The following is a 26,568-nucleotide window of genomic DNA, read 5'->3' as shown; positions in this document are numbered from 1 at the left end:
GATGGCGGCTGCCCAGCTGCCCAGGGCCACCTGAGGTGCAGGTAACCAGGGCCAGCTGAGGCTTGTGCTGCCAGCAGTGGCAGCAGCAGAGGTGTGATGGGGGCATCACCTTCCCCTAATCACCAGGTCACCTCCTGCCCCTGTGGGCTCCCAGATTGTGAGAGGGAGCAGGTTGGCCGAGGGACATGAATTTTCATGCACCAGGCCTCTAGTAATTTATAAAGTACTATTATTACAGATGACATAGATAAATATGAATATGTATATATATTTTTTACTTATTTGGGGTATGAGCTGAGAGATATTTAATAATAGCGTTCCCTATTGAAAAATGTGGACACCACTGGTTTAATTTGTCATCTGTCAATAATACCTTTTACAAATATATGTGGACCAGGAATGATTTAGGATCCCTTCTGATACTCTGCCACACTAGGCTCTACAGAGACCCCGCACAGAGGGGGAATTAGCCTGTGCTCTTGTATTCATAGCTAAGGGCCAGGAGCCCATCTGTCACCAAACCTCATGCATCCAGCTGGCCACGACACCTTACCTTCTGCTTCTCCTTGTCAGTCATGGTTTGCTTGGAGCTCTCTATAAGATGGAAAAGTGCTTCATGCTTCTTGGTACTCTCCATTAATTTCTTTTTGGCCTAAAGAAAGAAAAAAAAACATATAGAAAAGTAGGGAAAAAAAGGAGCAAAAATGGGTATCAAGAGAAAAAATATTCTGTTCTGAAACAAGACAATGTTTATATGCTAGCTTGAATGATTGTGTATATTTAATTCTTTATGTCTGCCCTCACCTCAAAATCTGCCTAAAATATTGCAATGGCTAATGTTTTGCCCTGAGAACCACTGTATATTTTTTCATTACAGTGGGTATACTCAAGAGGGTTATACATTTTGCTAGATCACCAAAGGCCTGCAAGCCTCCAAAATGTTATTCTAGCTAACATGAAGGAAGGAAGGGCTCTACCACAAAGAAAGAATAACACGACAAACATGGAAGACTGCCCGCGTCATTCTTTTAAATCAGCCTGGGCCACAATTGAGGTTGCTTTAAGATGCTTTCTTAAAACGTAAAGCAAAGGGGGAATCGTGCCACCTGATGACCAGGCTTTAGAGCTGGGCATTTGCCTGGCATCTTGTGACATGACCTGCATTTGTGGGAAGAGGGTATGGGTGGGGAGCGCTGGGAAGAAAAATACATTCAAAGCCCCCCTATCCTGTTGATGCCTCAACCTCACAGTAGGTCATGATCCAGGTGATCGTTTTCTATTCCAACAGTTCCAATTTGGCAGGAGGTGAAGCTCCAGAGATGAAATAAACAGAATTCAGTCTGAATTGGATTCAGCCTGTTTCAGGAACCAGGTTGACTGAAAGACTGTGTAGTTTTCTCCACCTCAAGATTGCAAGAACCGTAAAACCAGATAATGAAGGGAAAGGCTCAGGTCTCTCCTTCCTTAGGGATCAGAGGCAAAGGCTTCTGAAAGTCTCTAAATCTATGAAGTCTCCACAAAAGGGAATTCAAGGAGCAAAAAACTCCTAGGCCTACTTCCTCTGCCTTCAGTCGGTCACATGTCCACAGATAAATGAGAGTGTGTGGCAAGAGCTCTGGTCCTTTAAGGCTTTTCATCTGAGTCCCCAGAACAGACTGCACTTCATTACTGACATGCTGAATCCCTTGAATTGTAACTGGGGAGACAATTACTACAGCTCAAGAATTTTAACGTTCTCTAATTTCTCTGTCACTCTCCATAAAAAAATAAAATCTATTCTTATTTGGAAAAATTATTTGGTGAAAACTTGGAAAAACAAAAGATGCTTTCTGTTCTTGAAAGCTATTGCAGTGCGGAGCATGGTTTCTCCCTTCTGGTCCACTTATATTGAATTTCCCACGAAAGCTGAATAATTAGAGAATGGATTTTTAAAAACAAATTCTGTTTAAGAAAGCTTATAAAATCAAGAGCAAAACTAAAAACAAATGACTGGATGCTGTTTATGAGACTGTGAAATATGCATTGTGGATGTGATTCTCATGAGCCTACTTTTAGCTGTACTTCTGTTGTGGGTATAGAAACTCATTTATCTCAAACATTTCTTAGGAATGTCTTTGATCTCCTGGAGCCTTTGATTTCAGCAGAAGCTTCAGGGGCAACACGAGGGCTGACATGGGGCTGCCTGTTTCTGAGGGCGTTTCTGGTTATTTACATACATGGGTGGCTGTGCACCTGGGACTGTTCTCTTTGGGATCTGACACCTTGGAAATAAAAAAGGAGAATTTCAACTTTTGGAGCACAAGACCTTTCAAAGAGGGCCTTGGGTTTTCTTGACAGATTCCCTCTCTAGTCCTTTCTACTCAAAATGAATTCCCCTTCAACTGGATTGTTCCAGAATAATCTTCTGCACATACATATGGGTTCCATCTGTTATTATCTCTGCTTAAGAACCTATAATGAAATATTCTACATTCTCACATCAGAGCATAATTCCTTTCCTTAGAATTCATTCACTATTTCCTGCACATGTTGCCTATCAATGAATTTTAAAATTGCTTGGAAGCAAGAACCACCCCTTAGTGCAGTGTGGTGCACAAGAAGTGGACCACAGACTTGTGGAATGAATACTTATATGCATTTCCCTTTATGTGTCACTACCCAGCCCTTGGCACTCTCACTAGTGAGACAAACGCCCTTCTACAGGATAAAACCAAAACTCAGATAGTATTGGCCACTTGCCCTAAGTTACTAATTATACAGAGAGGAGGTCAGTATAGTGAATGATTAAGAGTTGTGACCCTGGAGCCCAACGACTTGTAACACTTGTTGGCTCAAGCATTAACCAGCCCTGTGACGACCTTAGGCAAATTATTTAGCTCTCTGTATCTCAGTTTCCTCAGCCATCTTTAAAATGGGACAATGCAAGGTCACATACCACAATGGGTTGCTGTGATAACATAGTATATAGCTCTTGGCACACAATAAATGCTATGTAAGTGTTGGCTATAAATTACCATATTTAGAGCCCTGCTCTTCCATTGGTTGAGTTGAAAGATATATAATAACTCAGGCAAGGAAGCATTTTTCTCTTCAATTAGTGCTTAGAAATACTAACACTAAAACACATTAGCACATTTGTGCAAAAGCAAAAAAACTTCAATCCTAAAAACTGAGTTCACACAGAAGATATTTGTGTTACTTGCCTTAATTTGTTGATTCCAGTTGCTAATGAAAAGATTTGCTGTCTTTTCAACTTCATTATCAAGCTATGGGAGAGAAAAAAGAAAATTTTTTTTGCTGTCTTCTTATTGAGTCATGGTACTGGCTTATTAGTTGTAGTGCAATCACTATCACAATTCATAGAAATGCTGAAATCCTACAGTGGACATATTTCCTGAGAAAAGTAGCCAACCCATCTTTCCCCCTATCAAGAAGCTCTCGACAGAATTTAGCCTGAACGCATTTGGTAAAATAATTATTTCTAACACATAACCACATGGAAACAACGTAAATGTGCACAGTCTGTGTGGAGGAGGATCTTGCATCGTTTGGTGTCACATCCAGTCCCATCATTTCCTCTTCAGCACCATTCCATGTGGCTCAACCTTTACCACCATGAGAACCGGCATCAGTCCTAACAGTGCTAATTTTACTAAGTGTCCCACTGCTTCTGAAGTGAATATTGTTTTAATTTCAAAGAGTTTGAATTCTTAATCATAATCAACTCTCCCCCCGCGCCCCCCCTCCCGCCACACACACTTTAAACAGCCAATGAGACAATAATAGTAGTGATGAAACTGGATCTAGGCAACCCGCCTGGAGGTAGAACTTAAGTTAGGGCAGAACCTTTGTTCCTGAACCACTGACCTTTTCCCAGACCCACAGATCAGACATCATTCAACCAGTTGGAGATCCAGCAATACTGCACTTTGATTTTTCCCAGTTGATTAAATTTGGAATATATGCTTTATTGTAACAAATAAAATGAAAATAACTTCATGCTTTATGTATGTGGCTGTAATGTGGAATGAGTTCACTTTTTTAAAAAAATTCTAATCTTTTATATTTTGTGTGAGAGTCGGAGGGATGGTGGGGTTGCCAGAGGGAAGGGCAAAGCAGAAAAGATTTCAAACTAAAACAGCAGCTTGAAGGATCATGACATTAATTATCTAAGGTCCTATGATAATGAGCATAGTACTGGGACTAATTTGTGGTAAGTACTAAGGAAATGCTAGTAATGATCGTACTATAATGTGGTGTAAAATATTTATTGATGAATGAAATATAGATTTGTGTTTGGATTTTATTAAGTTGGTTTGCAACGGTAGAGGATTATACTGCTTTCTAATAATTACTGCAAATTTCCCCCATCACCCTAGCCCTCAGTAGAACATCCATTCTGTTAAAAACACAGGTATGGCCACACAAACATCAGTTCCATTTCTTGACTGAGTTTAATGAGTTCGAATAAATTTCTTAAAATCATTTTTCTGCCATCAAGGCTTTTACAAATCCCCTCATCCTACTGACCTACTTCCCTTCACAAGGATCACCTGTCATTGCTTCAGAACTTCTGGCCTGCACCTGGTTTTGAAATAGTGCCCATGACCCACCCCTATCAGAGCTAAGCAACTTTTATGAAACACCCCTATGTTGCCTGAAAATATATTTGAAAGTGTTTAACAACGTATGACACATCAGTAGAAGGAAAAATGAGCACAAATGAAACTGTAGCAGAAAAGCTACACAAATAGTGTAGAGAATATGCTATGCACGAGGACCATATGCCTCTGAAAGAATTGCTTAGTTATTTTTCTTTAATTGCAGGCTGTTTGAGGATTTATAACTATCATTGCCTTTACCTAATTCTAAGCTGATAAGCAGAGAACAGCATTTCTTTTTTAAAAATGTGTTTATAATTTTTTATTTATAAGAGGATTATCTATTCATTGAAAAACAGTGGAAATACAAAAAAGTACAAAAAATGAAATAAGAATAACCTCTAATCCTACTGTCTAGAGATAATTTATATTAACAGTCGGGGGGGGTGGGGGGATTCTTCCAGGTATTTTTATTTGCATATATACACATATTTTACAAAATTGAGGTAATTTTGACATATTTTTAATCCTGCTTTTTAATTTTATTCTATGTAGTAAAAAAAAAAATCCCCAAGTCATTAAATTCTTCTATAATAACACCTTTAATGGTTGCATAGTATTCCAATGCTTGAATTTGTCATCATTTATTTTTGATGAAGAAGTTTCCAGCTTTTCACCATTAGAAAGGTGTTTTAACAAACATCCTCCTACATAACATTTTGGGGTTTCCTTTTATTTTTATGACAAATTTCTGAAACCTAGTATCATTTTTAGATCACCTTTTATTTCCTGAGCCAAAGACAGAAATCTTGCTTAAACAGGGGAGAAGGGTTTTGACTCACTGATTTTCTCTTCTTCTCATGTACACTCAGGACTTGATAAGTTGGTTTTACTGCTTCCAACTCAATTGCTTTGCCAAGTTTTCTGGAAATGGAGCATAAGAGACACAAGTATAGTATTAGGATTTATATCTACTTTCCAAATTATTTTCTGGGGAAATAAAATGGTGTGTTACGGCCAGATTGAAGTGGAGTATGGCTGCACACCGACATTAAATATTTACCACTCCCTTTGGGGTTGGAGCAAGGCTGGGGTGGGAGCACTCACTGATGCAGGTCTGCTGCAGACTTCATGCCCTCCGAGACCCAGGCCCAGGCACTGGCGACACAGCTAGAGACAAAGACAAGGGGGCGTCATTTTCCCAGAAAGTCAGCTTCATTGCATGCAGTACTTGCACTCATATCCCTAATCTTATCTCAGTTTCTCCATGGTGTTAAATGCTGCCAACAAGTTTATTTGCACTGGACTCATGACAGAAACTGCTAGTTTTCAGGCATTTGTCATCGTGATTTTCATTTTCTATTTCATGTCCGTAGAAAATTGGGGAAATAAAGTAGCGAAGGCTGAGAAGGCACGTAGAGCAGGAAGGGGACAGCATGCTAGGGGCAGAAGGCCCTTACAATCTTCTCAGGCTCCTCATTTCACTGATAATAAACTGAGGCTCAGAGAAGTTAAGTGACAGGACTCGAGAGCCCTGATCATGGCCTGTGTGCTGCTCTTGCCATCGGGGTTTCGATCCTGTTAGGACAACTACTCAGATATTTTATGGTCTTGTGAGCAATGTCTCAATTTAACAGAAGGACGGCACTGCCCTGTCCTTAGCAGCACAGAGGGAGGATTAGGACGGGTGATACTATTTTCTCGTACGGAAGAGGCCTAGCTCACAGCAGACTTCAAAAGTCGGGATAATAAGCACAGTTGCATCAGTAACCTCAGGTACAGAGGCCTGTGTGGACTTTGATGGGGGGGGGGGGGGGGGGGGGGGGCTGGGGAGCCAGATGGGTGCCCTTACTGAAATCGTGATGGTGCAGAGGTTTTGCCTCAAATGACTTAGGTTTAACCCTACAGTTACTTAATGGGAGAACTAGGTCAAAGAATGCCAGGTTTTCTGCTTATCCAAGCCAGGCACAACAAAGGACTTACTGTATGCGTCCGATTAGAGAAAATTCCAGAAAAGACAGGAAACAGATCAGTGTCAGTGGTTGTTTGGGACTGGGTGGGGGAGGACTGACCACACACATGAGGGATCTTTTGTGTGATGAAAATGTCTCCATGTTGATTTTGGTAGTAGCTGCATAGTATATACTAGTACATACATCAAAATCGACCAAAGCATCTGCTTAAAATAAGTGCTTATTATTGCAGGTAAATTAAACCTCAATTGAGTTGATTTTTTAAAAAAGGAAGCCAGCTCTGGCCAGGTGGCTCAGTAGGTTGGAACATTGTTCTGTACACGAAAAGGTTACAGGTTCAATTCCTGGTCAGAGCACATACCTAGGGTGCAAGTTTGATCCCCAGTCAGGGTGCATATGGGAGGCAACAGATCCATGTTTCTCTTTCATATCAATATTCCTTTCTTTCCCTCTCTCTCCACCTCCTTCTCTGTCTCCCTAATTAATAAAAAACATATCCTTGGCTTGGTCAGTGTGGCTTGCAGCTGATTTATGTTTCTCTTGCATCAATGTTTCTAACGCTCTATCCCTCTCCCTTACTCTCTGTAAAAAAATCAATAAAAAAATATTTTACAAAATAGGTATATATATTTTAAAAAACAAACAAACAAACAAACAAAAACATATCCTTGCGTGAAGATTAAATAATAAAAAAAAGGAACCAAAGCACACTTTGGGGAAGAGAGCCTGACATTTGCTCCTCAGAGGAGCTGGGCATCAGAGCAGGAAGCTGAGGGCTGGCCTCAGTGGAGTCTGTGTCTGAACTCACACACTCCCTTTTGTTTTCAGTGGGAACTTGGAGGGATGGATCACTTGATTTCTCTGACGTTCACTTAATTGGATTTTTAAAATATAAATAATTTGAATCATTTATACAAGCATGTAATAGATTTGGATATAGATAAAAGTTTAATTAAAGTTTATTATTAAATATTATTGTGCTAATCCTGATTAACCAAACGTTCTGGACAGAGTACCATGCTGGATGCTAGGGCTGCAACACAGTAAGGCACACCCACTATACCCCTACACTTCTCATTCTTTGGGAAGTAATTAAAATCAATATCATAATGAATACTTCTGGAACTTTGGCTCTGTCTCAGCTAGTAAGCATACTGTTTGTATTAGCTCATTTAATCTTCACAGCAATTTATTTCCACTTTAAATAGACACTGAGAGGCAAGATAAATTTTCCTAATTCACCTACCTGGCAAGTGGTAGAGCTAGAATTTAAACCCAGGCAGTCTAAATAGAGTCTAGCTCTACTCCACCACTGTGCTATGCTGACTCCTTGGTAAATCTACTAAAATACTATCCTAAAAATCGAGCCAGAAGTCAGAGCAATTTTAAAGCCAGTATTTGCTGTTACAGATGATGCCTAAGGAAGAATAAGAATATAAGCTCCTAAAGCCTTCCTTTTTTTTCTTTTCCTCTCATTCACCATCAAAAGAAGCTTTTGCATTGGCATTGCCAGTTTAGGCTGACATCTGCAAGCATTAGTCAAGAATCTTTGTAGCAAATTATCACTAGTGGACCATTTTTAGAATACAAATATATTTCTCTTTCCCCCCAAAGAAGGAATTGATTTCATTCTGAAATGTATTGAGGAAGATGTGAACCAACATTTTTTCAGCAATAATGTTCTAATGACACATTTTCTCATTTAATATGCACACCCTCCCACATACACACATACATACACACAATGGAGAATATATCATTACTTCCTCTACTCGTGGAGGAAGTTGAGGCACAGAGAAACCAGGTTATTTGTTGCAGGTCAGAGAGTTGAAATAAATCAGAATTCATACTTTTTGACTCCAAGACATTCCAACTTAACAACACTGTTTTCTAAGTTAGCCATCATCAGCGAGACCTTTCACACATGTGGGCTTAAGATTCATAAACACATAGGATGAATCCAGCTCTGGAACTCCTTACTGTGCGTCTGGGGAAAGTGTCTTAAACTCTTCAAGACTCAAGACTTAGTCTGTAGTAGGGACAATAATAAGACTTCTCTAGGGTTTTGAAGGCTAAGTGAGAGTATTTATAAACTCATTTAACACACTGTATAGCGCACAGTAAGTGTTCAAGAACTGGAAGCCATGCTTGACATCATGTACCTGCCACATTTATAACAGAAAACTGGAATGAACAAATGTCACTGTTCATTATTTTTAAGAATTATTTTACTTTACCTCTTTCATATACTTACTTTTTCTTTGTGTTCTGTAATGCTTTGTTCAGCTTAATTGCCTGTTTCTGAAGTCCTTTGGCATAGTTAAACTCCAAGTTTGCCCTGTTAGCAAAGGGACAGAATGTGTCAAAAATCAAACAACCCCTGCTCCACCCCTTTGACCCCCAACACACACACAAAGGAGAGTGCTCAGACTGACAATACCATGCCCACATAAAGAGGAGATGATTTGTTTACTATAAAGTTCCTCTTATCCTTAGACATAATCCTCAAGTCTGGGGATCCTACAAAGGAAGAGAGTTTATTTATTTGACCTTCTTGTACACTAGTGTTATGAATTGAATTGTATCTCTCCCCAACCCTTGAAGATGTTGAAATCCTAAAACCTAGAGCCCAAGAATGTGGCCTCATTTGGAAATAGGGTCTTTGCAGACCATCAAATTAAGTCGAGGTCATCAGGGTGGGTTCAAACCCAATATGACTGTGTCCTTACAGAAAGGGGTATGGAGACAGAAACACACACCCAGGGAAAACACATTGTGAAAAGATGAAGGGTGATGTATCCACAAGCCAAGGAATGCTGAAGATTGTCAGTAAACCGCTCGAAGACAGGAGAGAGGCACTGAATAGATTCTCTCAGACAGACCTCAGATGGAATCAACCTAGACAACATCATGATCTCAGGCTTCAGAATTTCTGTTGTTTAAGCTACCCAGTCTGTGGTACCTTTTAATGGCAGTACTAGCAAGCTACTACAAGTAGTAGAGAACAGAAGACTTCCCTACTTATCCTGGGACATAAATACTATTAGATTAATTTTAGATTATAATGAGCTGGCAATAAAATGATAAATTATGATGGACTTAACCACACAGTAGCTTTCTAAATGGGAAGGTGCTAAGGTGGCTGACACCACATTTAGTAAACGAATTTCCATTACTTTCTATGCAGGACAAGACTCAGTGGGGAATCTGGGCATGTCCTTTAAAAGACAACTCCTTAGTTCTTTTGGATAAATTGAATCACTCTCACTTGAACTGATTTTACCATTTTTACTTGTAGGCCCATCTACAGACAAAATGAAGATATATTCTTATTCATCTTACCTTTCACTGAAGATAATAAAAGTGGAGAAAATTAAATTTAATGTATATCATTTTCCTTCTTAACATGGACCAAAGAGGTTTTCTGTTGCATATTTTTCAGTTTTGTTTACTTACACTTTTATCATAAGATAAAAGTCATTGGAATTATTTATGACTTCATTTCATGTGTGATACAATCCCAGAACTCTCTAGTAACTAACTTCATACCTGAATCCCCTCCCACCAGCTCCCCCCTCCCCGCAAGCCACACACACACAAATTAGACTCAGTGCGATAAACTGAACAGGGAAAGTAAGCTCTCTTTTATAAAATGGGATGCAGATATCATGGGCTATTGATCTATTGCTAAATTTCTATTTATTTTCCCCTGTTAGTACAGCTGTGCTCTACGTTATATGTTAACACTTTTTGAAGGAACAAAGACCATCTCATTTGATGAACTTGGATGATCTTTAATCCCAGGAGACTTCTACCATTCAGTGGAGTGGCTTTAGGCAATATAAAGGGGAGTAATTAGTCCTACATCAGGGGTTTTATGATAATTAAATATAGTAATGACCCAAGCTGAGAGGGGACTCAAAGACTGGAATAATTACTATTGACTTGCATGATCTGACCCCTGGTTCCCTCTCTAATTTCCTCTCTTACAAAGTGCCCCCTTGTTTACTGACTCTGCTGGTGGCCAGATGCCACCCTCCCTCAGGGCCCTTGCACTTGCTGTAGTCTCTGCTGGGTATTCCTTCTGTTACGTAATCATTACGGAATTTTCCTTCATGTCAACACCAACAGGACTTGCTCAAATCTCACCGCCTCAGAGGCTACCCTATCCAAAGAGCATCCTTGTTACTCGCCCCTTACAGCTTTATTCATGTCTTAGAACGTATCACTATCCTAAGTCACATGTTTTTTCTTTTTCAGCGTACTTCTGTGAACACCCCTAGAATGTAAGCTTCATGAGGGTCTAGATTTGTTTTGTGTATTGCTATATATCTAGGCCTAGAACAATGTTTGACACATATAGGTGCTTGGTATGTGTGTAAAAATGAATGAATGAATGGACTTTCCATCAGGTCTTTTTTTTTTTTTAATTCTAATTGCCCTGACCGCTATGTGTCCTAACCAGGAATCGAGCCAGAGACCCTTCGGTGCATGGATGACACTCAGCCAACTGAACCACACTGGCCAAGTTTCCATCGGTCTTGTTAGAATTATTAACGGGTTTCTGCTACAAGTCTGCTCTCTCTTCACCATTTATGAACACAAAATTGCAGAACTACTTAAGATGTATTCCTACAAGCTTGAGCTGTGCTCAGCCCTGATATCAGGGTACACGGCTTTCTAGCACCTGGAATAGCTGGACACATTAACCCTTTTCTAGTCCAGTGCTAATCAGAGGGCTTTTAGGATGTTCCTTCCCAGCCTTCTTTCTTGGAAGCAGGACATAAACTATTAAATACGATGAAGCATTCGCGGTGCTCATCTCACAGCTGGGCACTAATCAAGTTCCTAATAAATTAATAACTTTTCTAATATTGCTATTATGTACCCCAAAGATCTCTAAGCATTTAGAACACCCCAGATACACAGAGAGGGAGGTGTGGGAGATATAACCCACAGTTTGCCTGTCCATCAGCTCCAGAACAATTCGAAATGCCTTCTAACAGGAAAGGCTAATGCTGTCAGGCACAGCCTCTTCCTATGAATTCAGTTTCACTTTTAGAATGTTCTTGCAGGCTGCACAGCGTGTCCTAGAAGCTAAGCAGAAATAAAAAGAACAATGCCCAGAAGGAAGTGCTGCTTTCCTTTGAATCACAAACTTAATCAGATCCTCCTGGGAGAAAATGTTGTGCTTGGGTGGCAAGAAAGGAAGAGGGCTCACTCTGAAGCGACTGCTCTTCTGTTTTGAGCCTGACCACCTTCACTCCTGAGCTCCAGCGTTTCGGCTGGCTTTCACTTGAGCCTGGTAGGAAACCAGGCTGAAGAGATTCAATTACCACCCAGTATTGCTTGCTTTGGGTTTCTCTTTATATACAAGTGTTGTCTGCATCAAGGCATATTCGTATATATTTTTTACAGGTTGGTATATAGCTTAAAAATTCCAAACAGTGTTCTCCTGACAAGTGCGTTGCCTGTGTTCTGCCTATACATACAGTAGTGACATCCAACATGCATTTGGCATTACAACATGCCAGGCAGCAAGTGTTTCCTCATTCAATCCGTGATAACTCCCACTGGGTAGGCACTCTTACTCTACCCATTGCAGGGAGAGGAATAGCAAGCTACAGGCGGTTTAGCCAGTAACTTGCCAGAGGTCACCCATGAAGAAGGGGTAGAGCTGGCATTCAAACCCGGGCAATCTGGCTCAAGAACCTGCCTACTTAGATACTCCAGTGCCCTCTCAAACTCTGAGGAAGGGGCTGGGGATGGAGTCGAAAGGTAAGGACTTTGAAAGATGGATCCGCCTCTCACTTTGCCTTGAATTGCTGCGTTTCCGAATCACCATAGCTTCCCGGTGGCTAACAGCCTTAGTGCAGACATACTGGCTTTCCCTGGCTTCTCCCACCAGCATTGGCGCTGACGTAAGGTGTGCTCCCAAAGGGGGAGGAGGAGGTGTTAAGGGTCTGGAAAATGCAAAGGGAGGGATCTGTGCTAGCAACTGTCACCAGCATCGCCCTCCGTGGCGGGACTGAGTTGGACATCGCTTCTCTGAACATCACTATTGTATCCTTTGCCTACTCTGGATATAATAAAGGGTTTTAGAATTAGCATTCCAATTGACCAAGCAAAGCAAGCTGTAATAAGCTCCTCTTGCATTTTAAACCCTAATGACCATCACACAATCCTCAGCAGATTACTCCGCCAATCAGAAGGAAATGAAACGAACCAGGGCCTGGAAGATGGGTGCGGGTGCGTGGGGAGTGGGGCACTGACTGGGCTCCCTTTCTGGCGCGTTTGCCTACAGATGAAAGGTTCCCAGGCCTCTGGCCCTGAATGGTCTTAATCTTAACAGAGGCGAATGACTAAATTTCTCCCTGAAGAAAATGGTTCTAAGAAGTTATTGTTCCAACTGGGAAGCATCAAAAGAGCTGTCACATTTATAAGTCGGAATGTTTGTAAATTGAACAAACGCTGCCATGTGGCTTGTCTGTGCTCATGGTCTAATAAAACAGTATGTCTATATGCCCTTTCAGAGTTACTGCTAAACAGAAATGAACTGTTTTCCCAAGGCAGAGGTGGCACTGCCCAGCCTCCCCCTCCATGGATCCCCACCGCACGCACTCACAACTTCTCAGTCCTTTATCCTGGTTTCCAGCCTAAAAGTCATCACATGCAAAGGGAGGCAAGAGAGACAGAGCTAATCTCAGGTTGAGTCCTAGAATTTTCATTCCCTCATTAAAATAATCAGAAACATGCTTGCAAAAACTTTGTGCTCAATGTCCTAGCCCTAAAGCTACCTAATAGGAGTTGAGAGTCCTACTCCAAGCAGTTGTCTTGGTGCATGTGAAATGGATGGTGTAAATGTCTTTTAATGGACGACTCAATTGCAGAATATTCCAGAGAATTTTAAAGGTCCTGGACCAGAGAAATGGCATGCACTGGCTTTTAATCCATCTATGTTCTGATTTCCTCTCGGCATGTGCAGGCAGGTTAATAAATTCTCATTAGTAATAATAAAGACCAAACAATAAGTCAAAGACCAACATTTGTCTTAGAATTTAAAATAAATTATATTTTGAAAGAAAAGAGAGATGGAAAATACAGGGTATCAGATTCAATATTTTAGGTAGAGCACAAATTAAACTGTATAAGTGACCGTGTAATCAATGTTAGAGTGTCTTGCTCTAATAAAATTAAGATTTCAAAAAATGGTAAAAAAAAAATCACAAACTGTAGCTGGTCCCTGTGTCTAAAAGAAATTAATTAATAAAGATATGCACCATTATGTTCATTGCAACATTATTTACAATAGTCAGGTTATGGAAGCAACCCAAGCGCCCATCAATAGATGAGTGGGCAAAAATGTTGTGGAATGTGGGACATATATACAGTGGAATATTACTTGGCCGTAATAAAGAATAAAATCTTACCATTTGTTAAAGCATGAATGGACCTAGAAGATATTATGCTAAGTGAAATAAGTCAGACAGAGAAAGACAAATACCATATCATTTCACTTAAATGTGGAATCTAAAAAACAAAATAAACAGAAACAGATAAATACATACAGAAAACAAACTGATGGTTGCCAGAAGGGAGGAGGTTGGGGGCTGGGTGGAAAGGTGAAGGGATTAAAAACTACAGATTGGTAGTTACAAAATAGTCATGTGATATAAAATACAGCCTTGGGAATATAGTCAATAAGACTATAATAACTATGTATGGTGCCAGGCAGGTACTTGAAATTTAGGGGGGAAAAAGAAATTAATTAATAAAGATATGCACCATTATGTTCATTGCAACATTATTTACAATAGTCAGGTTATGGAAGCAACCCAAGCGCCCATCAATAGATGAGTGGGCAAAAATGTTGTGGAATGTGGAACATATATACAGTGGAATATTACTTGGCCGTAATAAAGAATAAAATCTTACCATTTGTTAAAGCATGAATGGACCTAGAAGATATTATGCTAAGTGAAATAAGTCAGACAGAGAAAGACAAATACCATATCATTTCACTTAAATGTGGAATCTAAAAAACAAAATAAACAGAAACAGATAAATACATACAGAAAACAAACTGATGGTTGCCAGAAGGGAGGAGGTTGGGGGCTGGGTGGAAAGGTGAAGGGATTAAAAACTACAGATTGGTAGTTACAAAATAGTCATGTGATATAAAATACAGCCTTGGGAATATAGTCAATAATACTATAATAACTATGTATGGTGCCAGGCAGGTACTTGAAATTTAGGGGGGATCACTTTGAAAGTATATGATTGTCTAACCACTATGCTGTTCACCTGAACCTATTATAAAAATGATATTGAGCCGAAACCGGTTTGGCTCAGTGGATAGAGCGTCGGCCTGCGGACTGAAAGGTCCCAGGTTCAATTCCGGTCAAGGGCATGTACCTGGGTTGCGGGCACATCCCCAGTAGGAGGTGTGCAAGAGGCAGCTAGTCGATGTTTCTCTCTCATCGATGTTTCTAACTCTCTATCTCTCTCCTTTCCTCTCTGTAAAAAATCAATAAAATATATTTTTTTAAAAAAAGATATTGAATGTCAATTGTAATTGAAAAATAAAATTTAAAAAATAAATAAATAAAATAGAACTAAGGCTCTCTTAAGCTTGAAAATAGCAGGTGACAGAGCCCTCCCTTCATCATGAATTAAGAAGGAATTTTAGTAATCTGAAAATCTTGGTTTGAAATGTCATCCCCATCACTGGCCTCCTAATTTCTACTCCCAGCAGCTTCTCGTTGGAGGCCTGGTATGCTGACATCTTCCACCCAAGCTTTATTGTCAGTTTGTCTTTTGAAAGACAATCACAAGCTCATCTTATAAACAGGCAATATTTCAAAGCTAGTTATTAGCAATTTGAAAGCATTTTTACATGGAAGCTCTGTTATTTGAGCAGCAGGGTTCTCTGGCTAGCCCACACACCCACTTCATCATTACCGAGTGCCTCGATTCTGGTTCCTGAGGACAGTATAAAAACGGTGAGTGGGACCAAGAGGACACCCTTCTGGAGGGTCCAGTCTGAGAGTCTCACTGAGTCCCTGCCCACTTGTAGACCAGGGAATGGGCAGCTGTGGCAGTTCTAGATCTTCAGATTCTCCTTGTCTGCTAATTCCTGAACTGAGTGAGTTTATAAAGGGATTTGAGGGAAGTGCTGTTGTGTGAAAGTCAGGTAAAATGGACAAAAAGGGTAGTTTGGAAAGCTTTTTAGCTAAAAAACAAAATCTCATACAGAAACCACCATATTGTAGAAGTGGGAGCAGGAGGAGGGAGCTGAGCCCTACCAATTTAACTATCTCACTCCCTGACTTGTCCCCTGAGGGCTCCCCACAGACTGGTGTACAACCGGGCTGAATTTCATACTGAAGGTGATGGGAGTCTTTGAAGGGCCTTAAATGGCGTCATGGCCACAGAGTGTAAGATAAATTAGAGAGAGATAGACCCTAACTTGCTCCCTAGTTGAGGCAACTTTGCTTGGATTAGAAAAAGAAGATCCTGTGAAGGGACACAACTGAGCCAGGGTCCAAGACTCGAGGCTTGGGAGTGATTGCAATTCCTGCCTTTGCTCGGCCCCTCAGCCAGGTGCCTTTGTGCAGACAGAAGAACAGGTTAAGAGCTTTTTGCCAGAACAATGGCAGAGGCAATGAAATGAAAAGAAAGCTATAAGGTACTAGAGAGCAATATGATGACTCAATCATAAGCTGAGATAGAAGGACTCATGGGTGGCTCCAAGGATCGTGGGCTTGATCGGGTGGCAGTGGTCACCATGGTAAAAAAAATCCACGAGTACTAGCTTTGGGGAAAAGCTAATAGACTCTGTTTTGGAAAGGCTTCCTTTGTGGCTCCATGGGACACCCACATGAAAATGTCCAATAGACTGTTGGGTATATGGTTTGAAGTACAGATAAGACATACTGTCTAGTAATATACATGAGAGAGTCATCAATTTGCAAAAAGGAGCTGAAGTTGTGGGAGCTAAGATCACCCAGGCTATGAGTAGAGTAGAAAAAGGAAAGATTTACCAAAGACTTTATTTAAATCATTTATTCCTTTGTTGACAACATCTGCAATGAATCATGGATGAAACAATGGCCAATTACACTTTCTTCTTTGTTCTTTTCTTTTTTCTTTTCTTTCTTGTTTAATGTCCAGACCAGTGTTACTTGCCATTTGAAAACCTAATCCTAAGCTTGCTTGCAGAGGAACAATTGATTTTCCCCCCAAAACCAGTTTGAACATTAGCTGTGGAGGTGCAGGGAACCAAATACTCATAGTTTCTGGGAATGTATCTTTGTCTTTTAAAATCTGATCTGTGATTGTGTTAAAGTGAAACCTAATGACTTTGGTGTGAGGGATCTAGGAGCTGCTGTGTGTCTCTGGATAAATCTGAGCTGCTACTATAAAAAAGGAAACTGAAGCAACTAATTGGATAAAAGAAGCTAAGCATGACCATGAAATGCAGAATTTCCAGGAAAAATGGTGTTTCAATAACAACTGCACTTTTCTAGCAGCACCAATTAGAACAAGTGCAAGAAGGCAGCTGAGCTTGGAAATGAAAGTCTCTGAAGTCGCAGCTTGATTGTGATGCTGTCTTTTGTAGCCCCTGGCCAACACAGAGCTGCTCCACAGAGCCACATTCCAACAACAGTAAAGACCTTGTTCTAATAATGTGGTTGTAATATAATAAAATAAACTCGTAACCATCTTTCATTTATTTATTCATTGAAGCTACAAATACTGATTGGATGTATTTCATGTAGCAGGTACCCTTCATTCAACCTGGCCGCTGGATGTGCCTTTATGATTTTCTATATTATAACCCTCAACAATTTCAAAAGAGGTAAGAAAGAGCATTCTGACTCCATGTAAAGCAGATACATCTGTGGCAGGTAGAGGTGCAGAGCAACCTGGACAAGGCAGTTTTGGAGCAGTGATTCCCCAAATGTATTCAGTTTGTTGTTGAGTCTGTTTGCCAGGCATAATTTATCACCTGCCTTCTGTCTTCATGGCTCTCCTCCAGACACTAATTTTAAAGATGGGGACACCAACCAGGTTCAGATGACTGCAACCCAGATCATGTGTATGGCTAATACTGTGTACAGATTTTTCCTGATCTGCGGAGGGAGATGCTTTCTAACCCAGGCAAGGGGTTGAATTTGTAATAGTTAACTGGTCTTATTTTAAATAATTTCCTCTGAGACTGATAGCAATACTTTTAAGAAATTCTCTCCCAGATTAGTCCTTCTATTCCTCGCACAGAATCAAAGCAACTTGGATATTAAGACAGAAGTAACTTCTTATATTAAAACTAGAGGTCCGGTGCACAAAATTCGTGCAGGGGGACGTGGAGAGTGGGGAGTCCCTCAGTTCGGCCTGCACCTTCTCACAATCTGGGACCCCTCTTGCAATCCAGGATCACTGGCTCCTAACCACTCGCCTGCCTGCCTGATCACTCCTAACTACCTCAACCTGCCTGCCTGATCACCCCTAATCACTCTGCCTGTCTAATCACCCCTAACCACTCACCTGCCTGCCTGACCACCCCTAACCACCTCCGCCTCTGCCCCAACCCCTGTGGCTTTGTCCAGAAGGACGTCCATAATGACATCCAGAAGGATGTTTGGCTGTCTGGTCTAATTAGCATGTTACACTTCTATTATTATAGATTTTTTCTTTTCAACTTTGTTTGATAAACCTGGTTATTATGTTTATAATAGCCTTTTGGACCTCTCCAGTATCTTCCCTTGGTCCCAATAAGGCTAATGTTCTTCTTTGTTCTTGACCCATCAGTGAAGGATGCAGTTGGGTCCTTGTGTCTTTGTTCTCATGACACACGTGGAATCTTTTAAATCCGAAATGGGTTACCTTATAAAGAATAAACAATCTAGCCTGAAGATCTCTTTAGAGTTGTTTATTACAGAACTGTCTAGAGCAGTGATAGCGAACCTTTTGAGCTCGGCGTGTCAGCATTTTGAAAAACCCTAACTTAACTCTGGTGCCATGTCACATACAGAAATTTTTTGACATTTGCAACCATAGTAAAACAAAAACTTATATTTTTGATATTTATTTTATATATTTAAATGCCATTTAACAAAGAAAAATCAACCCAAAAAATGAGTTTGTGTCACCTCTGGCACGCGTGTCATAGGTTTGCCATCACTGCTCTAGATGTAGGAAAATGGTCTATGTCTTTATGGCCCAATTCAGTCCTTGGGATCTCTAATTTTAAGCAGAAATGTATGTAACTTCTTGACTGAGTTAATTGTGCTTATTTCAGCACAGTGAAACAGCTTTAAACATGATCACATCTAGTATTAAAAGAAGATGATACTGCCCTGGCCAGTGTGGCTCAGTGGGAGAGCATTGGTCCAAGCACTGAAGAGTCTCAGGTTTGATTCCTGGTCAAGGGCACATACCTGGGTTGTAGTACCTAGGTTGCAGGTTTGATCCCCAGCCCCAGTCAGGGTGTGTATGGAAGGCAACCAATCAATGTGTCTCTCTCACATTGATGTTTCTCTCTCCCTCCCTCCCTTTCACTCTCTCTAAAAATCAATGGAAAAAATATCCTCAGGTGAGGATTCAGAAAACAACAACAGCAACAAAAAGATGAGACTGAAAATGGTGACTTTTCTTTCATCCATCTGGATGGATGATTAGAATTAAATTTAGACATTTACTGAAAAACTCAAAAGGCCAGGCTGTAACAGCTCAGCATACAAAGGTGAGTAGGACATAGCCCCCCACTCCCTCACCCTCCTCATAGGGGAGACATATGTCAATTAATAATTGTCACTGGTGTGAAAACAACAATGGTGTATACATCAGGAAAAATGGTGGGCCCCAGCAGGTGGTGATAAACTCAGTCTTAGACATCAGAAGAGACTTGACTGGATCTTCCCAAGCAGAAGTACCTCCTGCTGTTTCCTGATTTTTATGGTACCCAAGTGATAAATGTGCAGTAGGGAAGAATCACTTTTGAAGCCAATCTCTCAAGTACCAAAATATAACACTATGTTCCGGGAAGTGGGACAGCTTGTAATCACTCCTCCAGTTCCATCACTCCAGCCACTAAAGGGGAAGAGCTGCTTATTGCAAATGCACATTTCGTACCTTTGCTGAAGAATGGATGTGACCTGCTTGCAGAAATTCTCTCCATTTTGAGAAAACTCCTTGAGGCTCTTGTACACTTGATTATACTGAAAAAGAAAAGATGCACAGAAAGGTCATGGACACTTCCAAAGACAGAACTCCTTTAAACTCTGAGTGCTGCTGTGACAATGACTGTCATGGAAGGTGGCCGTGCAGCTGTGGGGTGCACACCTTTTGGATGAGTTCTTAAAATAAAGCCTAAGTGTCTTCGGCCTGGATATGAAAGATCCTGGAGAACTTTTCAAAAAATAAAACTATCTGCTTGTCTATCTGCTTCTCCCCTAGACCAAAGGCAAACAGATCAGCAGTGGGGTGCCCTTGGAGTCTGGCTTCCTACTGCCCTGTTGTTCCCAGGAAGGTTAAAGGTACATTCTGAAACATGTTGAGTAGTCAATCATTTTGTGTCTCACAAATTCCAAAATAATATTTCTAGATCTCCTGACAAACCCTGAGACATGGAAGTGAGTGTTTCTCGGCTGAGATATAAAAATGCAAATGAATAACTTGTTAATAAAAATGTTTCCTAATCCCCTCTACATCTCATTCAACTGTAGTAATAAGAATGTTAAAATAATGAGTTGAACATTTCAATTGAACCCAACCTTTATACAATTATTTATATCTCAATTTAGCCTTCAGACTCAAGAATTCTAATTGAAAGTTTTTGTCGTTGGGTTTAGTGCTCCACAATGTCATTCTGAAAATTGTGTTTGTAAAGGCTGACCTTGATGACAATAGATTTTAAGTGCCCAAATGGAGAGGGTCAGTGTCAGCTGTTTCTGCTGCTTTCCTCATGCAGAGTAGGTGAACTAGGAACAGAACAGTTTTCAAACACACCTTCTCACAGTTTCCATCTGGCAGATGCATTTTTAGTGAATTGCATTTTTCAAAATGAGATTTTACACAAGAGTATGCAAATTTTGTGTAGATCAAGCGTCGTGCTGTGACTCGGCTCATACAGAGAGCCCAGCCTCTTCCGGCACTCAAGGTCTCCAGCAGGCAGCTGGGCACTGTGTTGAGAAGTGCAAAGGGAGGCAAACTCACAATTACTGAGCACCTACTACATATATACATCATGCATGTTCACATACATGAATACTCAGGGCGGGGCAATCTTTTTGGCAGCACAATAGCACCTGGTATATGGTGCAAACAGAGGAGGAAGAGACCTAAAATTTAGCACAGAAAGCCATGGCAGGACGTGGACACGCAGTAGTAGCAAACCAACTATCTGGGACACAAGGACAGTGGTCAGGGAGCACAGCCCTTGATTGCTGACTCGTAAAGCAAGGTTTGCACAAGCTCGTGCCTGCAGGCACTGGTCAGGCACCTGGGTGAGCGAGGACAGGGTGGGGACCGAGCTTGCAGAGGCAGCTGCCACATTGCTCCGGCCCAGGATGGCCAGATCATCCAGTTGGTCCAAAAAAGCTGAAATAAGGATTGGAATTTGAAATGTGATTTTTTTAAAATGTAGCAAACACTTCACAGATTTTAAAACTCTACAGAGTAAGCAAAACATACCTGTGCTGAGATCCAGGAGTAGGCTTTCCCACACACAAATGATTCTCCTCTGAGAGTCAACAGAGTAAAATCACATTTGGCAACCAAGCTTCCTCATTGTTATTTTCCTAAAAGTAATTTGTCATTGAAGAATGATATGATACTGAAGTATGGTAGCAATAATCTCAGGTAGAAACTGTAGTTTAACTTTAACCCTGCTGTTTGGCTTCTGTACTTATTTGCTTTGTTTAACAATAGAAAAGTTACTTTGATTTTCTGAACTTATGTATGCTATCCCAATCGACTGAATACTCCGTTGTTGGTGGTTTGAATATCCCATTGATTGTGATCTTACTGGTTTAAGAAAGCACATTCTTCTGTACCTGGGAACCAGGACTGCACAATTACTCTAAATTGCCTCAGTGGCTCCAGATAACGTGTTGACTCAGTGGTCCCAAGACCTGATGGCTCCAGATAACGTGTTTCTGTTGACTCAGTGGTCCCAAGACCCATGGCTCCAGGCAATGTGTTTCCCTTGATTCAGAGACCCAAAACTATAATTTAACTAACTTGCTCAATTCTGCTTCTGTAAACTGCTTTTTTACAAACCAGTTTTCTCATTCCAAACCCTGAGATGTAATCAATACCTTTGTGATTTTTGCCTATATAAATCTGGTGTTGGGGCTAGGTAATTACTACGAGATTTGGAGTGCATGACCCCCTCGTAGTCCCAGCTTCAAAATAAATGTGACTCCTTAATTCGACTTCTTGAGGCATCCTTGTGTAATTCGAGGGGGACATGACAACAATACCAAAAGGCTTCCTTCCTTCCCTTACATGTACAATGGGAAAATTTTATTGAGCATTTTAAAATTGTTCAGTTTTTTTGTTGTTGTTTACTCCTCTGTTAACTAAACATTTTCACTAAATTCCCCTTTCATTTTCTTCCCATAATACCAGAAAACATACCTAGGTCTCATGAGAAGAAAATAGATACATATTTAACAGGGCACCTACCCCTGGAATAAGGTCATTTCTCAACCTCTGTAGCCCTTAGGTGTAGCCATGTCCCTGAACACTTCTTGAGGCAGAGGCAAAAGTTTTGCATGGGGTTTCAGTGAAGGTTCCTACCTTTCTTTGCTGACAACTGGACTTAGAAATGATGGCTGATGCCATAGGTGGTCTTGAGGATTGATGCCAAGTGCTAAGATCATACAGCAGAAAGAGAAAAAGAGCCTGGGTCCCTGCTGGCCCTGGAAGCCACCACAGGAGCCCTGAACTCTCTTCTTTGGAACTTTTTTTATGTGGGAGAGAACAATGTTAGGGGTTTTTTTTAAGCTACTCATTTTAAGTTTTTTAAATATGCAATTGAACATATTTCTAACTCATGTGCAGTCTTTTAACTTTTTATTTTAAGTTATGATGCATTTTTATGTTCATAAAGTAAGGATACAGACAATAATAATGATACACATTTTGTACTCACTACCTAAGTTATAGAGATATTAGCAGTTTGCTTCTGCTCTCTCTTTAGACAACTATTTTTTTCCTTTTCACAATTTATTTGGCTAAACTTGGGCATTTATTCTTCCATACTGAAAGGAGTTTTTAGGGGTAAAATAGGCAGGTCTAGGGAGTTCTAGAAATAAAGGGGGCCCATGGGGGAGGGCTGCAAAGCTAGGGCCTGGGAGCTGCCAAAGGCATACATTCACAAAGAACCAAAGGTGCCACAGCCTAAAGGGAGAGGAAGACACTCATTCACAGGAGATAAGGGGAAAGCCACAGGGAGTAGAAAAAGAACAGGGAGAAGGAGAAAAACAGATTTTCACAAGGAATAGAAAATTCTACCACAGGAGGGGGAGAAAGAGAGGGGACATATATATATATAAAATCTCATTTGGGGGAAATTGACTTTTTGATGGCATTTAGACTTAAACATCCAAGGATATAGTAAAGTCTTTTCATTTGTTCAAATCTTACTTTATGTCCAATAAAATTTTATGATTTTTATATGTCCTGTAACTTTCTCATCTGATTTATTTAGAAATATTGTGCAGTATTAAGCTGTGTACTTTTTATGTGATGTCCTATTTGCTCTGTCTCCAGCAATGCAGAAACAAAGATCAAAAACACCAAGGGGGACATGCAAGGGAGAAGGGTAGGGATACAGGCTTGCAGAGTGCGGCTTTCTGCTCTCCAACACTTGCTAAGGCTAAGGCTAGGGCTGGGGCTGGTGCTGGGAGAAACCAAAGCAAAGAGATCGAGTGGATCAGCAAAGCTAGGGCCTGGGAGCTGCCAAAGGCATACATTCACAAAGAACCAAAGGTGCCACAGCCTAAAGGGAGAGGAAGACACTCATTCACAGGAGATAAGGGGAAAGCCACAGGGAGTAGAAAAAGAACAGGGAGAAGGAGAAAAACAGATTTTCACAAGGAATAGAAAATTCTACCACAGGAGGGGGAGAAAGAGAGGGGACCCACATGGGGTTTGAGCTCTGAAGCTGCTATAGTGACCAATCAGAGGGGCTATCAGGACACAAGGAATTGCAGCCTTTATAAACCTTAGGAGAGAGGGACTTAGTGGGCTACCCCTTTGGAACCCCTTCCCCATGTGGGAGTCTGTGTTTGTTTCCCAATAAATTTCCAACTTTTCCTATACCACCTTTTGTCCATGACTTCATTCTTCTAATCCACCTGACAAAGACCCAGGAAAGAAACCACCTTTGCATCCTGCCCAAAGGTAAAGCACACATTTCAGTTTGATTTCCATGTTTCAACATGAACATATCTAATTACAATTTTTTTTTAAAAAAAATTTGGGAGCATTCAGAGTGGAAGCAAGGACTAAACCCTCCCATCAGGAGAACTAAAGAGGAAGGAAAGAAGGAAGGAAGGAAGGAAGGAAGGAAGGAAGGAACGAAGGAAGGAAGGAAAGAAGGGACTCTGAGATGAGCTGTCGCTATCACCTGAGGAGTGTATGTTTTTCATGGTCCTGGGGTAAGAATAGGGGACCTCAGACATCATGCGTGAGGAAACCATGCTCCTAACCAAAGTTGTGAACAGAACCAGTTGAGAATATTTCTATGTGCTGGGCTGCAGGGGCTGCTGCATGTCCCAAATGTATCAAGTCATCAAAACTCTCCAAGACACATTTGTAAAATACCATCTCCGGATGTCTAGTTCTAGGAGGCCAGACAGTCCTGAAAGTTTATAAATCAGTGATTTAACACTCCATGGAGTGTTAAAAAAGTTTATAAATCCTTTGGAGGAGAGGGGGAGCCTGTGGCAAAGAGGAGATTCCTGTCTTTCCCAAAGATACTCAAACTCAACTTTTTAAAGGCAAAGGCTGCTCAAATAAAAGTGCATCTTATGGCTTCAATCGACTCTGAGGCTGATAGTTTTAGATTTTGAAATATGATTTCCTGTTATTTAATAGATTAGTACTTCCTAAAATTTTCACATCATGGCACATCTAGAAAATGATATTTGTACCCGACAGTGTACTGAAGGGACAAAGCTGTTCCAGGCAGAGACAACTGGTCCATGAGCTCTGCCTCCACCCCTTAAGACCCCAAGCCCAGCCACACCCTCCAATTCAAGGGCTGATACACCTGTAACCATTTCCCAATCTCAGTGTTCCCAGGCATACTCAAGTCTGGAGGCTCTTCAATAGGTCACGTTTTTAATTTAGTGAATAAATAAGAGCAGAATGTTCTGCTTGTAGTAGCAGTGGAGAGAGAATCTGTACTGGACACTCCTCGATAAGCTCTGATAAAGGCGGCATTAATAAAGGAGTAGCTAAAAAATATTTCCATTATTTTAGCATAACCCCTTATTTACAAACAACCATCTACTCAGAGTTGAAGACAAAAGCTGTGAAACGCAGAATCCAGAGACCATCTTGCCGTGTGTGTGTGTGTATGTGTGTGTGTGTGTGTGTGTGTGTGATCAGAAAATATAGGAAATCCCTTGACCTTGGCTCTAGCTCTCCCTCTCCTACCCCACCTACCTCCCCACCCCACTCTCATCTACTGGCTCATGTGGGGCATGACCTAAAATAAGAGATTAAAACAATTTTTTGTATCATGAGCCCCTTTGGCATTCTGGTAAAGCCCATTTTACTCTGAATAATATTTTCAAATGTATAAAATTTATACTAATAAAAGCCTATGTAGTCATCACGCCCTCACAATCCATCACCAGGAGGCTGTGTACGCAGCAGGCGCACGCAGTTGGACAGGGACTTGACACTGTGCGCGCAGCATTCGCCGGGGTGGGGAAAGTGGGGGGCGGGGGGGCATCCTGTGGCTCCATGCAGCGCGGAAGTGGGTCCAGGCGGCTCCAAGTGGTGACGCTGGGGGCAAGACACCCAGCTCCCGCCTACTTCTTTGGGGCAATCCATCCAGGAGCTCCAGACGGGTAGGCGGGGCCCACCTCTTTGGGGAGATAGATTGCAGGGCTCCCACACTGTGAGAGGGCACAGGTCAGGCTGGGCAACCACAACCCCCCCCACTCCCCGCATGAATTTTGTGCACCAGGCCTCTAGTAAAATAATAGGTTTACAAAGAAAAGTAATTATATATGCACACGCACACACATTTGAAAACATTTTAAAATTATGTGTGCTTTATAATTAAGAATTAACCAAACTTCTAAACCACATTGAGTGTGACCAATATTTCTAGATATCTGCTAAGGACTTTAATATATAAAATACATGTGATTCTTCTTGGTCACAAAGTCAGACACTTCAGTAGTACTGGGTTACTGCTTATATTAAAAATTAAAGGAAATTCTTAACTTCAGTTATAAACTGGTGCAAATAAAAAGATCATGTTTTTCTCATTGAAGCTCATGCAGTGCACAGTTTCCATACATGGATCCACCGGGGTAGGCAGTGTTAAGAATTGTAGCTAAGCTAAGGCTTTATGAATGATGTTCTGTGCAACCCTAGGCACTCATGGAATGAGACATTTTGCAGGTAGTTATTAGTAAACCTTTCGGTTATTTTTATAAAAACTACCCAAGAGTTTCATAAAGGATCTGTTTGCTTTATTTAATAAAACACATTAATATTAATAAAACTCATTCCCATGTTTCATTTTGTTCCCAAACTGCAGCCTCATCTTGACACAATATTGTTCCCCAAGCACAAGCTAGGACTGCACCAGGAAATCAAGTTGAACACTTGATGAAGATGAATCAAATAAGTAAAGATTCCATGCTCTCAGAGGATTTAGAAACCCTGGCTGACAGGATATCCACTTCCTGACTACCAGGTTACTTTTGGTGGCACTGGGCCCATGGAGATGATCTTCAAGG

General features: G+C 40.9%; 1 protein-coding gene across 3 annotated transcripts in view; it reads right to left on the bottom strand.

The window, feature by feature from the left end:
- Positions 1–26,568, bottom strand: part of NOSTRIN (nitric oxide synthase trafficking) — a 55,614-nt gene that overhangs the window by 27,417 nt on the left and 1,629 nt on the right. For all 3 annotated transcript variants that reach the window (XM_006766524.2, XM_006766525.2, XM_006766526.2), the window contains exons 2-7: positions 19,709–19,794; positions 8,829–8,912; positions 5,709–5,771; positions 5,444–5,525; positions 3,204–3,266; positions 554–652 (exon numbers count right to left, since the gene is read on the bottom strand). In XM_006766524.2, the coding sequence (XP_006766587.1) occupies positions 554–652; positions 3,204–3,266; positions 5,444–5,525; positions 5,709–5,771; positions 8,829–8,912; positions 19,709–19,794 (477 nt within the window). The remainder of the gene's footprint in view (positions 1–553; positions 653–3,203; positions 3,267–5,443; positions 5,526–5,708; positions 5,772–8,828; positions 8,913–19,708; positions 19,795–26,568) is intronic.

This window comes from Myotis davidii, unplaced genomic scaffold (assembly GCF_000327345.1).
Source record: "Myotis davidii unplaced genomic scaffold, ASM32734v1 scaffold59, whole genome shotgun sequence".
In the NCBI taxonomy this organism is placed as follows: domain Eukaryota; kingdom Metazoa; phylum Chordata; class Mammalia; order Chiroptera; family Vespertilionidae; genus Myotis; species Myotis davidii.
The sequence above is the reverse complement of the archived record's forward strand: the minus strand, read 5'-3'. Positions and strand labels throughout refer to the sequence as shown.